The following is an 18,815-nucleotide window of genomic DNA, read 5'->3' on the forward strand; positions in this document are numbered from 1 at the left end:
GGCCAATTTGTATTTCTTTTGTTACTCTCAACATTGGTGTCCATTTTCGATTAGTAGTTGCTGTGTAAGCATGGTTATTTTTTTCCCTTGTTTCTCTTCCTATGTGTGGGTTTTGAAATTGAATCGATATGATGTTATTATTTTGATTTGTGGACATGCTCATGAAAATGTCGTCTGCACCGTTCACAAGACCGTCTTGTTGATTTATGTTTCCTGAGCATATTTCCACTCGCATTCCCTCTTTTATTCGTATAATTGTTCTGAGGCCCTCTGTTGCTTTTGGGTTTTCCAATAGTTTAGATGAAATGTGGCTACTGTTATTAAATGTATCAAGTGCTTTAATGTTATATTCTTTCCCTTTTATTGCATGAAATACCTTTTTGTTGTGGTTATTCATGTCCAAGTTTGTGTAGTAAAGATGGGGGAAAGTGGGGTCTTGTGGTGGTGGATGGAAGCAGTTGTCATTTATGTATTTTATTTGTTTTGGAGTGTGTGCACATATTCTGAAACTGTTGAGTGCCTCTATGAATTTGTTGTTGTTCTATCGCATCGGTTGTTTCAGCTCGTAACATTTTGGTTTTGTAAGCTAGTACGTGTCTACTATTGTTTCAAGTGTGTCTTTTTCTTGTTTGAATACCCAACTGTCTCTTACTAGTTTGGCTTGGTACAAGTCACTTGAACAGATGACATCGGCACCACCAAAGTATTTCATGTCGTTTCTTTTGAATGTATGCATGCAAAGGTCTACAAAATATAAAGTTCGTCTACCAACTAGCGAAATCTCATCAAATACAATAAGTTGTACCTATTTACAGAGCCGAATAAGTGTATCCAAATTTTCTCTGGCCAAGCTTGTTAGGTTCTTTGTTTGCAATGGTAAATGAAGTGCAGAGTGAATAGTGATGCCGTTTATGTTGTATGTCGCTTTCCCTATGTAAGCTAACATCAGGACATGTATCAAATTGTAATCTATGTTTCGTATTGTCTGATTGTAATGTCGCAACAAGCCTTGAACTATGAGTATTAGAAGATATGTTTTCCCTGTTCCAACCCCACCTGTTAGAAATAGGTGTATTTTTTTGTCTAGTTCTGTTCGTTTTCGTATCATAATGTTATCAAATAGTTGTCTTTGTTTAGAGTTTAATGTTCGAATTATTTTGAAGTATTCATCATTTTGCATGAGAATTTGTTTTTTCAAAGGAATTATAAATTTGTTGTTTAATGATTTCTGTTGTTTCGCTTTCATGTCCAATGCAATGTCGTATTTGGGGAAGCTGTGCTCTTGTGATGCGTCATTTCCACTTTCCATATCATCATGTTCATTGATTAATAATGTATTGCATGCATTTGTTTCGTGATCATTGTCGTCGTCTTTTGTATATAAAGCTTTATTTTTTGTAATTGTTTGATATCGAGCATTGTAAGCCTCTTTCCAAGAGCTATGTGTTAATAATTCTTGTTCTTCACTGTTCTTGAAAGGAAAGTATAATAGTAACTATTCACGATAGTAGTTCTCCGAATCTTTGGTTGCATTGAATTTGATGAATCTTATGATTTTTGTTTTTTCCCTTTTTTTGATGTTGCTATTTTTTTGATACTATTCCACCACAAATGTTGCGAGGCATATGTTGTTCATGTGTTGTCATTTTTTGTATTTGTCTACTGACATGTAATATCTATTGATTCAATGGGGAGTTGTTGCAGTTGTTGTTTCCTCTTAAGAATGAGAGCTCTATTGTGTTGATGATTTGTGTTTATAAAGGAAAATTCTCTTGTTGTTCTACGCAATGGTAAAGATAGAGTAATGAACTAGACTCGGGCAGGAGTTGTATTGGCTGGAGAATATGTTTTGATTGAATTTTGTAATTCTAGCACATAAATACACGTTTTGATTTTGGAAAATTGAATTTTGCACATAGCACTTTGCATTCTCCATATAGCACTTTGCATTATGCACATAGTACTTTGCATTGAGCACGTAACCACATATTTATGTCGGGGAGAGTTGGCGCACTTCCTCTGCAAAAAGCATAAGACCAAGGAGGGCACCCTTTCTTAGAGTTAATTTCAATTTACATTTAGCACAAAGAAATTTGAATTTCGCACATAGCAATTTGAATTTGGTACATAGCACTTTGCATTGAGAATTGATAGTACTTTGCATTGAACTTATAGTAATTTGCATTTAGCACATAACCACACATTTGTGTGGGGGGAGAGTTGGCACATTTCCTTTGCAAAAATTATAAGTACCAAGGAACGTGCCCTTCCTTGGGTTCAATTTAATTTGCATTTACTACAAAGCAATTTGAATTTCGCACATAGGAATTTGAACTTGGCAAATAGCACTTTGCATTTGGCACATAACAATTTGAACTTGGCACATAGTACTTTGGATTTAGCACATTATCACACAGTTGTGTGGGGGGAGAGTTGGCACACTTCCTCTCCAAAAATTATAAGACCAAGTAACGTGTCCTTCCTTGGGTTTCATATACATTTTCATTTAGCACACAGCAATTTGCATATAGCATTATATTAATATGAATTTGCCTTTAGCACATAGCCACACATTTGTGTGGGGGGAGAGTTGGCACATTTCCTCTCCAAAAATTATAAGTACCAAGGAACGTGCCCTTCCTTGGGTTCAATTTAATTTGCATTTAGTACAAAGCAATTTGAGTTTTGCACATAGGAATTTGAACTTGGAACATAGCACTTTGCATTAGGCACATAACAATTTGAACTTGGCACATAGTACTTTGGATTTAGCACATTACCGCACAGTTGTGCAGGGGAAGAGTTGAAACACTTCCTCTCCAAAAATTATTAGACCAAGGAACGTGCCCTTCCTTGGGTTTCATATACATTTTCATTTAGCAAATAGCGATTTTCATATAGCATATATCAATATGAATTTGGCACATAGCACTTTGCAGTTGACATCATCATAGAGAATTTTGCATTTGCATTGAACAAGTAGCACTTTGCATTTGTAGTACATGCAATTGTCTAATCTACTCAATTAAAAGAAAAACCAATATGAAAGAAAACTTTATCTTTTGAGCAATCAAGAATGATGGGAAGATGAGGTCACAATTTAATTGTCAACATAGAAAAGAATAAAATTTAGTGAGAACTAATGGTTCCTCAAATTGTAGCCCCTTTGTGTAATTTTGCTACTCTTAGCTGCATTTTATAGGTCCTTCGTCTGATTCCTTGCTCATAAATGGCTTGCAATGTATCCGAGATGCTTTTTAGTTGGAAGCCACTCTTCACAACACCGATTAAAAGATTTTTAAAGTGTTCATATAGTCTTTTAGCTTCTCGAAGACCGTGTAATGTTAGTAGATACTGCACAATGACTTGACCTAGATGACCCTCTTATCCCCGTGATGAATTTGGCCCTTCCAAAGTATGAACAATATCTAATTTACACAATCATATGATTCACTTGCAAGATGAAGGAAGGGGAAGATGCACAAGGGTTGAATGTAGAAGCAAGTCAAAAGAAGGGTGTAGTCTCTTCCACTCAATAAGTAAGAAGGCAAACACCATGGTTGCTTTTCAGAAAGAGGCGGGAGTGCAGTTGACATCTATTTAAAAGTAAATCTCACTAATCCTAACATGATGGAAGGGGAAATATTCAAACTTCATCATTCGAAAATGCATGTCTAGCTAATGGGAGCTGAACCTGTACCACTGAAGTCTCAAGCATGGGGTACATCCAAAGCTACCATATCAAGCATACTCTTGGCAATTCTTATATCTCCTATGTTGCTTGAGTTTTCTCCACTACCTACTTGACCATGGATTTACATTTCCAATAGTAGCAACTCCACTTGCACTAGTGGATACTTTGCAACATGTGGCTACCCACACACCTAAGTCTCTAGCATATTAACACATGAATATGAAATTACATCTGGCTTATACTAGCTATTAAGCTCATCAAACACAACATCTCAAACTGATGCAAAGCTTCCTAGCCATTGGATTGTAACACCTATGACCTTTTGACTCTGATGCATCGATAACCCACAAAGACACATTTTCTACCTTCGGAACAAGTGTTTTTCTCCTCTCCTTGGGTACATGAACATAGCAAACACATCCAAAGACTTTCAACTGTGACACATTGGGTCAAGTGTTTTCTTCTCTCCTTGGGTACATGAACATAGCACAAACACATCCAAAGACTTTCAAATCTGACACATCGGGCTTCACCCCATTGTATGCCTCTTTTGGTGACAGGTATCATGTTATGTACTGCCACTGTAGGCATCCTTCATCAAATATACTATGCATTCTATTGCTTCTGCCCGATAGTGCCTAGGCATGTTTTTCTCATTCAACAATGTATGCCCAAATTCTGCAATGCTCCCATTTGATCTTTCTGCAACACCATTTTTCTCATATGTATACACACATGAGACTTGCCTTTTAATGTCATGGTGCTACCAATAAGAGGTAAACTCCTTTAATAGATACTCTCCCCCTCCATCCGAATGGATGGTCACAATGCATTGACTTGTCTCCTTCGCTACCATGGCCCGAAAGTGCTTGAACTTTTCAAAGACTTCAAACTTTTCCCTCAAGGAATAGATCAAGTTTTACGCGAAAAATCATCAATAAAGGGTTGTTCAACCCAACCATGCTAGGCTATGATGCCATCCAAACATGTGTATTCACACAAGCTCCAAAACTCTACGAGTTCTCTTCCCTTCATGCAGAAATGATTTGTGTGCCTATTTAGCAAAATTGATGGCACTATATGCACATGTTCACAAACTTGCTTTGAACTTTGGAGCTTCTATGACTAATGAAAGGCTAACCTTTGATAATTCATGTGGCAAATGCACTTGTGCCACATCTCCAAATCTAAAATTTCAATGTGCAACATGGCAAGATTCTTGTGCTTCTCCTTGGCATAATAGCACTTAGCTTCAACATGTGATCAGACCTTCTTCCAAGAGACACCACATGCATACCATGACATGTATCTAAAACTATACAACCATTCTTATTGAATCGGACCTCCAAATCCCTCTTGGTCATTTGCCCTACTAACATGTGACTCTGTGCTATGATTGACACACACATTACGTTATCAAGGAATTGTTTATGACCATTGTTCAATTCTATGGGTATAGTTTTTGTGTGGGTAATTTGATGCTTAGTATCATCACCTATGTATATGCTTGAGGAGCTAGCTTCATGCGATCAAATCGCAAAACATATGTCATCATATGATTAGATGCTCTTCAGTTAGTTAATCTTTTGGATAGCACCAAACATATGCGCATGGCCAATAAATCTCATGCATGTGATTGGTCATTTGATGCATAATTATTTTTTGGTATCTTGCCAAACCTCATGACTACTTTCTTTTTATGACACTCACATGCATAGTGTCCTACAATCCATAGTAATTGCATTTACCAAGCTTTCTGCTTGTTGCCCTTGGTCTCCACCATAGCCATGAAAGCACAAACCACATTTTGCATATCGTTTGTGATTTTTATTATTTTGGGGGTTGATTTCATTGCCCCTAGAAGCCACCATAGCATCGACATCGACCTCTACTTGCATTCTCACCACCACCACCGATAACCAATGCATGTTCCTTCTTACTAGAACAAGCACTACTAATGTTGGGAATGGTTCCTTCCTTGATAAACCTCATCTCCTCACTTATCAACATAGGCATAAGATCATTGAATGATGGAATATTTTCTCTTGTAGAAATGCTAGTCACAAAGGATAGGTAATCTCTACCAAGCCCCTGTAAACATGCAGCCAATAAATCATCATCATTTAGTTTTACACCAATGCTTCCCAGGTGATGAATAATATTATGGATATTTAGGACATAGACTTGAATACTCATGGACTTGCGCTCCATGTCATGCAGGTCTTGTTTCAGCTATAGCTTGCAAGCCTTAGTGCTTGTCTCAAAGAGTTTGGTGATGGCATTCCAAACATCCTTTGCTATGGTTTTATATTGATGAATATGGCCCAATATATTGTCCTCTATTGTGATTGAAATATAGTGTATGACATGGTTCATCTTTTTGACCCATGCTTTCACTTGTGGGTCTGTATCATCTCCTTGTGGTTGTACTCAGTACCTTCCACAACATCCCAAATATCCTCGCTAATAGATAGTTCGTAATGTTAAATCACCATGCGAGGTAATTATTAGTTCCCAACTTTTCACCAATGATAACCAAAACATTTGCATTGCTGTCACATGTCTTGTTTCTTGCAAAAGAACTTGTGACAAAATTTCCCTAATAAAACAATAGCAAATCTAAACTAGAAGTTCTAGCCACTAGCATAAACTATCACAAAATGACTATAATTTTTGCACAATCCATGTGTGTAAAACTACCAAAGTCTCTGCCTATCTTTTTGTCTGTGTGGATTTAAAGAAATAAGAATGTCCAACACGAACTCAAGAACTCAATCTTGATGAGGAATCTTGCTCAAAGTGCAATAAGGCTAATATACATAGTTTTCAAGCACATTCCATGCTAGAAGACTGTAAAAGATTCTATAATCTCTTCAAGGAAATCTCTCAAATCAAAGATTTATCAATAGTCTTCTACCAACCAGACATAAAATAAAAGCAAAAGTTGATGTAGTTGCTCAAACTGCCATATCAAATGTTAAACTGCTCAAATTGCTCCAAATATGGCATTAAAAAAAGCCCACTACCTCAAAATTGTATTTTCCTATTGTTACGTATACATTGCAGCATCTAGTACATCAACAAGTATCCCAAGAACTTGCCAAATGCTCACGTCTTACAAAGCATGTGACCAAGGCTTTTAACTCCAAGCACAATCGTTTAATTTGACACTTTTTGTCCAGTTGCTTATGCTTATGTTGCACTGGTTGCTGGATGCTAATGATCCTTTCTTCTTGCTTGCTTTGCGCTATTGACCGCTATAGATTGTTGCAACTTTGCTGACTCATCCTCTTCCCTTGTCGGTGCTTTTCAAGGTCGACCCCCAAGGTCCTTTTGGAAATCCGAGTACTCCAATCCAAAAAAGAACAGCAAGACCTTGCTTCAACAAAGGGATATAAGGTAGGCAAAATATTTTCTACTCAATGCTCTTAACAACACCCACACTCACTGTTTGGGACATGTTCGCAAATAACAGTTGAGAGAAGGCTAAAATCATCTTCATAAAGCAAGCATCATCCTTCTTCACAAACTTACGATCCTTCTCTAGCTACTTGTGCCAAAGCATCTTGTTTGCTCGTCCTTGCAATGCTAATCATGTCTTTAGTATGTCTCGCATTGACTGAGTATTTTCTCTGGTTTGTAATGCTATTGCTTGTCTCGCCCTCTCCTTCACCACAAAAATAGGGCACAATTCCAAAACAAGGCTCCTCCCTTTTCCAAGAACTAGTTCTTGTGCTTTAAGAGTTGCTTCTTGCATTCTCCTTCCTACTCACTTTCTCTAATCATTAGGGCTCCTCTTTACCTTAGAAGTTGCTTCTCCTTCTTCTGTGCTGAAAATATATAGGTCTATGAACTACATTCACTGCTCACTCACTTAGTATGAGCGTGGTGTAAACTCACATACTCCCATAGCCCCTAATGGGCTCTAATACCATGTCATGAAATGTGATGGGAATCATGTACGCACACACCCGTAGACAATGATGGTGGAAGGGATCTTTTTAGCCTCTATCTATTTTTAGAATGAGTGTGCTACGATGGAAAACAATCTAGTGTGGGTTATGTACTTAACCACATACTCATGCACACTACATTCAACTTGCAGGGTAGCTTGAAGCTACATGTCTTGCTTATTTCCCCACCATAGCTAATCATCCACCTATCCAAAATGAGTTGGTGGATAGAGTCTGGCATCCTATGTGCCATGTATGCCAACAATTATGTGCTTGAAATGGCTTCATGTTTTACATAGTCATGTCTACTTACAAATAGGATGTTTTCTCTAATGTTTTAACTTCTTTCTTTTATAGTAGCCCTAGAGTTGTCAAGTTTGTATGCTTGTTTTCAAGTCTAGAAATGTGTTTTCTTTTGTCTTAATAACTTGGCCTTTGTCTTTGTGTCAATCTATATCCATTTCTAGGTGACCTTCTTGCTATTAAGTTCCTTTCACTCTAGTAACATGTGTTTGCTCTCATATTATAGCTTTGATTCTAATGGTCCTAGTGTCAAATCCTCTCTTAATATAAGTCTCCCTCAGCTCTACATATTGTGCTCTCTCTCTCTCTCTCTCTCTCTCTCTCTCTCACACACACACACACACACACACACACACACACACACACGCGCGCGCGCGCACGATAGTGATGTGTTCCTAAAAATTTATCTTATGGATGGCCACATTGGCTAACATGTGATGTTCAACCCCCCCCATTGTGTGTGTGTGTGTGTGTGTGTGTCTCCCCTACCTCTTCCGCCATTGTGGGTTGGTGTTGCTTTTGGTTTTAAATTTGTATTCTCATTTGGTGATTAGTGCTTCTTACATGGTTGAGTTCCCTTGATTGTGTTGAAATTTTCTCATGTCATTGCTTGCTAGGCTTTTATGAGTTGCTTCACTTCATAGTCATGATATTGCCATCATGAGGCTTATGGTCAATCCTCCTTAAGTGGTTCAAAAACTGTGGTATTTGTAATGATGGTCTCCTATTATTGGTATACTATGATAGGTGTCTATGATAGCATGGGACACTTCTTAGGTTATTCAAAGATATGATAATTTCTACTTGTAGGTCCTACTTATAGTCCATACTTGTGTGGTTTCCAAGCATCCAATGGTCTTCTTGGATGGAATTTCGTAGTTTTGGCATGAATGATACTGAATGTTGGTTGCTATGATCTTGCTAGAACATGTCAAATTCTTTGGATGTACTTTTTTTGTGGCGAAAACACAAAATTATATTAAGAGAGAATGAAGGTACAAAAAGTAAAGGTGTTCTACCGCTTGACTCAGATATGCAAGTACAAAAATTCAATTAGCTAGAGGCTAGAAATCCCTAACAAAACTTCCTTCAAAAGGAAGGACAAGGAATCGATAGCTCATTCTAAAACTTCCAAGAAAAAGCTACACAAAAGATGCTTTTTGCCTAACCTTATTTTTAGAATACAAAATCAAAGATACAACAACCCTTACTGGACATTCCAAATATCAGAGTTTGGCCTGAACCATTTAAAATCAAAGTTATTTGACCAATTAGGCATACCATCCTAGCTAAGGCTCTAAGTTGTTGGTTTGGCATATTTAATCTTAAAATATGACGTTGCAACAAAATCCTATCAGAAAAATCCTTTTATTTTCTTTAGATCCCAACAATACACTCGTATTGTCATCTGCAAAAAACTGTAAGCACAAAAAAGAACCATCTAGTATAGGGAAGACCCTTAATACACCCTACATTTTGGTAATAACCCAACTGGCACAAAAGAGGATCAGTACAGGGGAGCTAAAGGGCATCCCTGATGAATAGACCTCTGTAAAGGGATATTGTGATAGAGGTAACCGTTTAGAGAAGTTTGGCATAGGCATCCTGTAAAAACCTTGACCAAATCCTAGTCTTTACATCTAAGTCATACTGTAAAAACCTTGACCAAATCCTAGTCTTTGCATTGTTTTAAGTAAAAAATCCTAAGTAATGATGTCATAGGCTTTCTCCAAGTTGAGATTAAGCATTATAAAAGTTTCATTTTTAAGTGATTTCAGAATCAATAGCCAACAATAGAATGGCATCCTGAATATTACTGTATTGCCTTAAGTCGTATTGCCTAGCATGAATGAGCCTCCCCGGAATGAACTTCACTCTATTTGCCATCAATTTAGCTAAAATCTTATAAACACGTTACACAATTTAACATTGAAACATGCTTTTAGTGATCATGCAACAAGCGATTTTGATGCTTGGGAAACAATTGATAGTTCTTGTGTTGGACCTGCAAGGTAATCTAACAGCTCAGTATAGGCAAAAGTTGATAATTCTATAAGTTAGTACCACAAGTGTTCCGAAAATGTTGGTAAAAGTCTATAGGGAAATTGTCCATCCATGGGGCTTTACCCTTTGGCATAGTAAAAAATGTGAATCTAATTCTTTTCAAAAAAGGGGCATTGCAACTGTAGAGACTATTAGGCATGTATGTTTATAGGAAGTCACAAACCAAGCATTTATGGCCTAAGAAAGAGGAAGTGAATTTGAATGGCAGAATAGAATCATTCAAGGTGCCAAGAGACGCAATACGGTGAAACATCAACATAAGAGGAAAATTGTTCGAGGAAACATACTCTGATATCACTCTACCATGCAAAAGGGGCATAATTCACCAATCATGTCCTGAGAAATAGCTTCTTAATCCTGAGAATGTTGAATCTTCCAATCAAGCTCAAGACCTTCCAAGGGTGCGAGTCAACAAACTAGGCCAATACGTTGATCTTGAAGATGCTTGGTGTGCTCGTATACCCGAGTTAGAAGACTCACTAAGTTGGATGCAAATACTGGCGAATCACACACCACACTCCTAGATTCACTCATTCACACCTACTAACTGACACATCATTAGTCACACCTAACTCAGGCACACCTACACATACCATGTGTTCACACACTCATAACCATAGACCTTATGACCCTAGGTATGATCCCATTACATCAATTTGTCCTTCATTCCCCCCCACAAATTGATGACCTCATCCCTCAGCAGTAGTACATGGGATGCTCCATGGCTTGCCCACCATCATGTGGCAACACACATGGCCCCAACCTATGACTCATTCCTAGGACTCTTGGTTTACAACTGGGAGATAGATAATGACTATGCATGGGAATACCCTTAGATCCAGCAAGGTAAAACATAAGACTAACAATCAATTGAAGGGGACATCCCAAGGCAGAGAACCCTTATTGACCACACACACAAAAATTCTAAATTGAAGATGTGGGGAAATTCCCCCCTTTGATTGCATATCTTGTCCTTTTCCTCCTCCTCTTCCAAGCTACCATAGTGTGAGGTACATTGTCATTGGAGAGGTTCTTGGTGTAGCCCTTCTTGTAACTCCTTTGCCCTTTGATCTTTCTTGCATCCTTCTTCTTCATAAAAGAATCACTAGCTAGTATAGCTAGTATATCACCATTGAGGCACATAATGTCTTCCTTGATCTTCAGATCTATGCTCATCAAATCACTACTCAGGTGAAGCACATAACCTTTCACCATCACATGCATTTTAGGCAAAGCCAAGGCAGAGAACCTATGAAGAGTATCCATCATATTCTTCAATATTGCATAGCATAGTGTATGAAACATAAAGCCATACATAATTAACCTCAAACTTTTGTAGTATGCATAGAGCATATCATCCACATAGAAAAGCAAAGGGGCTGCATACATCATTGAACCAGTCTGAAACATCATGAATGATGCATTCTTGTGACCAATATAACCTTTCATCCAAGCATATGTCTTGAAAAACATGATTTGCATAGCGATATACCAAATTTGGAGCATTAAATACTTCAACCATCTACTCATATGACCAACACCCATCAATGCCAAGCAAAAATAGTAAAATACTGAAACTTTTGAGCATCTAACCACTTAGAATGCTTCAGCCATGAAGGAGATTTGAGAGAAACCCAAATCGAGCAAACAGAGATTGGAGGATCAAATTCAACCTATCCTAAGCAGCAAAAACAAGGGACATTTATAGTGAAAGGGAAGCTCTTACTTAGGAGAGTATCCAGTATGAAGCATGGGCAAAATGGCGTGCGATTTCGCTCGGGAAAATATAATGAAAAACGACTGGCTTTTTGTAGAATTCTCCTTGGTCAATGGACCAAATGGTCTCAGACTTGCACTCAAGACTTCTTATATTGTCGCCCAACTGTGGCTTGAAGGAATTAGAGAAGTGTGTTCTCTGTCAATTATTGAACTACACAAAAGTTTGGCGGATAGAGGTAGTGGTGGCACGGTGGTTCGCCCATACAAGAGGAGTCTACAGCTTAGAGGATTTGAACAATGGACACGTGTAGTGGGAGAACTAAGGTCTGCAAGTTTTGGAGAGAAAGAAAATGAAATATGGAAGAAGATGGAGAAGATGAAGGAGGTGATGACATGTGGCACACGTGGGTAGAAGCTCAAGGAGGATCATGCAACTTTGATACCACATGTTGGAGTAGCATGGAGACAAGACGGAGATACCAAGATGATGAAAAGGGAGAGACTTTATTCATGAGAGATATGCCCAATATATAGGCACAAGTTACATCCAAGAGTGACATCATATGTGAGCTCAAGAGAGCATTCTAGATCCACAATTATCTCTCAATCACACACCACACTCTTAGATTCACTCATTCACACCTACTAACCGACACATCATCAGTCACACCTAACTCAAGCACACCTACACATACCATGTGTTCACACACTCACAACCATAGACCTTATGACCCTAGGTATGATCCCATTACATCAATTTGTCCTTCATAAAGTACAAACAATGGAATCCTTGGATGGACTCACTTTAAGCTATAATTCTATAATCAAAGAAAATGAAAGTTGGCATATGAAATACATACTGATAGTGGATGGTCTCTTAGACCCTAAAAGGCATGCTTACAAAGGAGTGGGTAGCCTACACAATGCAAATGCATATATAAAGTGGGTGCACAACAAAGATGGGTCTTTGTGGGCTTGACCATGCACCATAAAGACAATTGGATGGTCTGCTTAAGGGACATGAGCCCTTGTCTTTGTTATGTAATACAATATTTATTCAAGGGTTTGTCAAGTGTATGATGTATAGGCTAGTATTACTTATATAGCATCTATTTTTAATGGTACTTCTTGAGGCTTGATGCACATAGGCCATTTGTTTCATGGATACACTAAGTGGATACCCCTTGGCTAGTGCTCAAGTAATTTAAATGTCATGAGACTTGACTTGCATGATTTTGTGCTACAGCGTTCTCCATGCAATGTAGATGGCACATCGTTTGTAAAAGCATTTAGAAAAAGGTCTTGCTTTATGATTCTTGGCTTGCTTGTCCTGAAATGAAGGGTTGATCCAAGCAAGGTTCCCACATCATGACACCGTGACTAATGCTCAAGTAAATTGAATGCCATGGATAATTGACCAATTTCCCTAGTTCCCATGTGATTCATTGAATTCCATGGATATGCCCAGAGGTTGGATATTAGAATGAACCGTAGATTCTTGTAGACTCAGTATGTCCCCCCTGATAGTGAAAACTTGGAAATTCCTATTAATTAGTTCCCTCCCCCAAATTGTTATTATGAAATTCAGCTAAATTACGAGCCCCAAATTGAAAATCAAAGATTAACCTAAGGTCATACCAGTAGCCGTCACCATCGTGTCTGTGAAAATATCTTTGCGTTTCCTAACCTTTCTTGCTATGTCAAAACCTCTCCTCGCATTATGCTCTCCCCCTTCCTCCTTTTCTATGTTTCGTCTTTCTTTCTCCTTGCTCTCTCCCTTTCTTCCTCGCTCTTCTTCCCTTTCTTTCTCCCTTTCCTCTTGTTGTCTCTCTCTTTCTTCCTAGCTCTTCTTCTCCCTGCTCTCTCCCTTTCTTCCTTGCTCTTCTTCCTCTTTCTTTTGTGCTCCTATGCTCTCTCCCAGCCCCTCTCTCCATTTCCTTCTTTCCATTCCTCCACTCCATGTCAAGTTGCAGAAGAGAAGGCAAAATTTGGCAAGCAAGATGCATGGCAGGGCTATCTCGCTGGTCTAGTGTCAGGAGGTATAGCTAAGAAGTCCCATGTTAGGCGAATGAGATTGGAGAAGCTGTCCACTAGCAAGGAGGTAGCACTAGGCAAAGAGGTAGGTGAGGGTAGAGATAGAACATCAAGAAGCAAGGTGGTGGAGACGTAGAGTTGGCAAGGGAGGGAGGAGATAAAGGTGAGGTCGAGGGAGGTGACTTGGTGGAGGGGGGTACGTGTCTATTAGATGATTGAATGGAGTAAGGGGAAAGCAATAAGAGACAACAAGAGAGGGGCCTTCAAGTCAAGAGGGAGGGGAGGAATGCATTCAAAGGGGGAGAGATAGCAATGGGAAAGCAGATGAGAGGGGGCAGAGCGAGGGAGAGAGGGGGTGTTGGGGGCCTAAGTAGAGGAGAGGTGGCAATGGACAACGGCAGGAGGGCTGAGCGACAAAAACTAACCCTCTCTTTCCCTCTCACCCAACTGCCTTCCCTTCTCACCTCCCTCATCTGTCCCCTCCCTAGGCCAGCTCTCTGCCTTACTGCCGAAGGCCTTGCCTCCCCCCCTTTCTTCTCTTACCCTCCCCTCTCGTTGCCCCTCTCCCTCTCCCTCCCCCTTTCCCACACCACGACCATTTCTCCCTCTAGCCCCAGTCCCCACTGAACAACCACTCCCTCCCTTTCCTTGTGCACATCATTTCAAACCCCCTCCCCCTCACCATCTCTCCCTCCAGCCCTACTTCCCCCCTCACTATCCCTCTCCCTTTCCCCTTGTGTTGCTCAAATCCCCCTCTCTCCCTTCCCCCTTTTGTTGCTCGACCCCCCCCCCCCCTCGCGCCTGCCAAAAAAATGAAAAATTAACGTTCAGTGAGATGAAATTTTGTTGTTCCTCTCTTCCCCTTCTGCCTCCCATCTCTCCGTCCCCCTCGCATGGTCCCTTCCTCTTGCCTTTCTTCCCCCTCACACCCACCTCCCATCTCCATCTCACCTCCCTCGTTGGGCCCTCTCGTACACGGCTCTCTACCTTGATGCCCTCTGCCCCCTGCCATCTTTACCTCCCCTCCCCCTTCTCCTTCCCTTCCCCTCCCCTCGCCCTTCTCCCATCCCCTCTCCTCTTGCTTCCCCTCATGCCTCGCCTCTCTTCTTGCTTGTCCTCCCTTCTCCACTCCCCTCACCCTCCCGTCTTGCCACCCTTCTCCCCTCCTCCCTCGCCTCCCCTCTTGCCCCCTTCTTGCCTTCCCCCTTCCTTACATCATACGCTGGGTAAGGTTATGATAGGTTGGATTAAGTCAGTTTAGATTAGATTAGGATAGGTTAGACTAAGCTAAGTTAATCAAGTTCTACCCTTACCTTAAGTAAGATCTACTTAAATAAAGTCAATTTATGTGAACTATGAAACGCAATGAGAATTGCTTTTTTGGCATCAAGATTTTATACCAAAAATATTAATTAAATATTGACTTTGTATCATGCTCCTTGGCATTAATAAAGTTATAAAATTTTGAGTTAAGAAGAGCCATTAAGGGGAGATTCCAATTTTACATATAACCAATGAATAGCTATCTTTCACTTTGCATTAAGTGCCAACAACAGCCCAATACGGGTGATCATGACAGGATCCTGCGGTGATTGTGGAGCTTGAACTCAGGAACAAAAACACATTCTAGCCGCTTGATCTAAACACTCTTTGGCAAGATGCTGAACTAGTTACTTTGCATCACCAACACTTGCAAATGTGCTTGGAGGCTTCAACCTTCCTTGTTTCAAGTCTTCCACGAGTCTTTCCAAAGTAGCCTTGGAGCTTCCTTGGGCCAACATAGCCTTCCTGGCAACCTTGCCCATCTCCTTTGCTGTCTTCCTAACCTCTCTCCCTTCCTCACCTCCAATCATCTCCCTCACAACAACTTCCACCCTCTCCCTATTGCATTTGCCTTCCCCCTCAACAAGCGCCTTGCCAACCTTCCAGTCCAGAATACACTTCAGATTGGTGTTCTGATCTGCCCATTGAGGAAAACCTATCATCGGAACTCCCATGTATAAGCTCTCTATGGTGGAATTCCATCCGCAGTGTGTGAGGAAGGCGCCCACAGCAGAATGCCCCAGCACAGCCAGCTGAGGTGCCCAGGAAACTATGCGGCTTCTTCCCTGTATCCTTGTTTGGAACCCCTCCGGTAGCTGCTTACTCGCACTTTTCTCCTCGTCCGGACGAATCACCCACAGAAATCGCTTCTGGCTTGCCTCTAAGCCACGCGCCAGCTCTTGGAATTCCTCGTCCCCTGGAGAGAAGACGCTCCCAAATGACACATACAAAACGGAGGATTCCTCTTGCGCATCCAGCCACTCCAGACACGCATCATCTTCTGGAAGAAGACTCGCATCCCGGAGCAAATCTTGACTGGAACCGCCACTAATCAAAGGGCCGATGGTCTCAACGCGGACATGTTCTGCTCTTAAAGCATCGATAACAGCGCCTTCCAGATCATAAAACGAGTGGAGAAGCACTCTGTCAGCTTCCTTAAGATGCGAAAAGATGTCAACAAAATATTGAAACCCAGGACTGTTGAGGTCGTCACTGCAGAACCCTTTAGGCAAATCACCAAGGCGGAACGGAGGTAAGCCGGGGGCGAAATCGACTATCTTTTCGTCTGATATTAGCAAGCGACGGACAATAATCAGCACTATGGTCAATCAAGCTCTTACGACTATACTCGTATGTCTTTGATGAGCAACTTACCTGACACCAAGGGGAGGTACCCTTTAGCAACAAGCTCCGGAATGCAGAATCCCATGGAAAACACAGTGGCCGACTGAAGCCAAACTGCAATCCGGGGGATCCCGTGCTTCTGGGCGACGTCATGGGTCCAAGGCAGGAAGCTGTCGGTCAAGAGGCAGGAGGGGGGGGAGGGGTCCTGGAGGGCGAGAGTGTGGAGGAGGGAGTCGAGGCCGTGCTGCATGAGGGGGAAGGACTGCCACATGAGGGGGCGGGAGACAACTTGGGACTGATCAGTTGACAAAACATCAGGGACGACATGGATACGAAGATTTGGAGAGGAGGAGGCAAGAGCTGGGCGGCTGGAGAGGAGGGAGGAGGTACGCGAGGAGTGGACAAGGGTGACGAAGATGCCTGAGGAAGCGAGGTAGTGAGCCAGGAAGGTGAGAGGATTGATGTGGCCTGGAATGGGGAGGGGGAAAACCACCACATGGGCAGAAGAAGAAGAAGAAGAAGATGCCATAGCTCTCCAAGCTGCTGCAGATTTTTGATTGTGAAGCTCAACACAGATGGAGAGATTGGCACGCTCAACAAAGATGCAGATTGATTGTCAAGCGCAACACAAATGTACAGATTGTCAAGCTCAACCAGATGAAGACTGTCAAGCCCAAACAAGCTTTCCTTCCTTCACTCCCTCACAAACAAAAAGCAGATTGTCAAGCTCTCAACAAGATGAAGATTGTTTCGCCCAACAAGATTCAGATAGCTCTGCCTCTCCTTTCCTTCCTTCGTTCAATCTCACAAGATGCAGATTGATTGTCAAGCGCTACACAAATGCACAGATTGTCAAGCTCAACCAGCAAGGTAAAACATAAGACTAACAATCAATTGAAGGGGACATCCCAAGGCAGAGAACCCTTATTGACCACACATACAAAAATTCTAAATTGAAGATGTGGGGAAATTCCCCCCTTTGATTGCATATCTTGTCCTTTTCCTCCTCGTCTTCCAAGCTACCATAGTGTGAGGTACATTGTCATTGGAGAGGTTCTTGGTGTAGCCCTTCTTGTAACTCCTTTGTCCTTTGATCTTTCTTGCATCCTTCTTCTTCATAAAAGAATCACTAGCTAGTATAGCTAGTATATCACCATTGAGGCACATAATGTCTTCCTTGATCTTCAGATCTATGCTCATCAAATCACTACTCAGGTGAAGCACATAACCTTTCACCATCACATGCATTTTAGGCAAAGCCAAGGCAGAGAACCTATGAAGAGTATCCATCATATTCTTCAATATTGCATAGCATAGTGTATGAAACATAAAGCCATACATAATTAACCTCAAACTTTTGTAGTATGCATAGAGCATATCATCCACATAGAAAAGCAAAGGGGCTGCATACATCATTGAACCAGTCTGAAACATCATGAATGATGCATTCTTGTGACCAATATAACCTTTCATCCAAGCATATGTCTTGAAAAACATGATTTGCATAGCGATATACCAAATTTGGAGCATTAAATACTTCAACCATCTACTCATATGACCAACACCCATCAATGCCAAGCAAAAACAGTAAAATACTGAAACTTTTGAGCATCTAACCACTTACAATGCTTCAGCCATGAAGGAGATTTGAGAGAAACCCAAATCGAGCAAACAGAGATTGGAGGATCAAATTCAACCTATGCTAAGCAGCAACCAAGGGACATTTATAGTGAAAGGGAAGCTCTTACTTAGGAGAGTATCCAGTATGAAGCATGGGTGAAATGGCGTGCGATTTCGCTCGGGAAAATATAATGAAAAACGACTGGCTTTTTGTAGAATTCTCCTTGGTCAATGGACCAAATGGTCTCAGACTTGCACTCAAGACTTCTTATATTGTCGCCCAACTGTGGCTTGAAGGAATTAGAGAAGTGTGTTCTCTGTCAATTATGGAACTACACAAAAGTTTGGCAGATAGAGGTAGTGGTGGCACGGTGGTTCGCCCATACAAGAGGAGTCTACAGCTTAGAGGATTTGAACAATGGTCACGTGTAGTTGGAGAACTAAGGTCTGCAAGTTTTGGAGAGAAAGAAAATGAAATATGGAAGAAGATGGAGAAGATGAAGTAGGTGATGACATGTGGCACACGTGGGTAGAAGCTCAAGGAGGATCATGCAACTCTGATACCACATGTTGGAGTAGCATGGAGACAAGATGGAGATACCAAGATGATGAAAAGGGAGAGACTTTATTCATGAGAGATATGCCCAATATATAGGCACAAGTTACATCCAAGAGTGACATCATATGTGAGCTCAAGAGAGCATTCTAGATCCACAATTATCTCTCAATCACACACCACACTCTTAGATTCACTCATTCAC

The 18,815-nt window shown here is 40.8% G+C and overlaps 1 protein-coding gene across 1 annotated transcript; it reads right to left on the reverse strand.

Annotated features, from left to right (window-relative positions):
- Nucleotides 1–15,269: 15,269 nt before the first annotated feature.
- Nucleotides 15,270–17,294, reverse strand: LOC147889625 (mogroside I-E synthase-like). Its single transcript, XM_087391682.1, has 2 exons — nt 16,465–17,294; nt 15,270–16,375 (listed from the first exon to the last, which is right to left on the reverse strand). Exons 1-2 carry the CDS (start codon nt 16,961–16,963, stop codon nt 15,438–15,440), a joined length of 1,437 nt encoding a protein of 478 aa, XP_087247808.1. The 5' UTR covers nt 16,964–17,294; the 3' UTR covers nt 15,270–15,437.
- Nucleotides 17,295–18,815: the final 1,521 nt, after the last annotated feature.

Source organism: Dipteris shenzhenensis, chromosome 20, assembly GCF_047967505.1.
Source record: "Dipteris shenzhenensis isolate YYH24624 ecotype China chromosome 20, Dip_SZ_1.0, whole genome shotgun sequence".
Classification (NCBI taxonomy): domain Eukaryota; kingdom Viridiplantae; phylum Streptophyta; class Polypodiopsida; order Gleicheniales; family Dipteridaceae; genus Dipteris; species Dipteris shenzhenensis.

Excerpts from the sequence above, each read along its gene's own strand:
- LOC147889625 (XM_087391682.1), bottom strand. The coding sequence starts at position 16,963 with ATGGCATCTTCTTCTTCTTCTTCTTCTGCCCATGTGGTGGTTTTCCCC. Across the intron at positions 16,376-16,464 it reads GTACCTCCCCTTGGTGTCAG|ACGAAAAGATAGTCGATTTC; the intron begins GTAAGTTGCTCA and ends TGCTAATATCAG.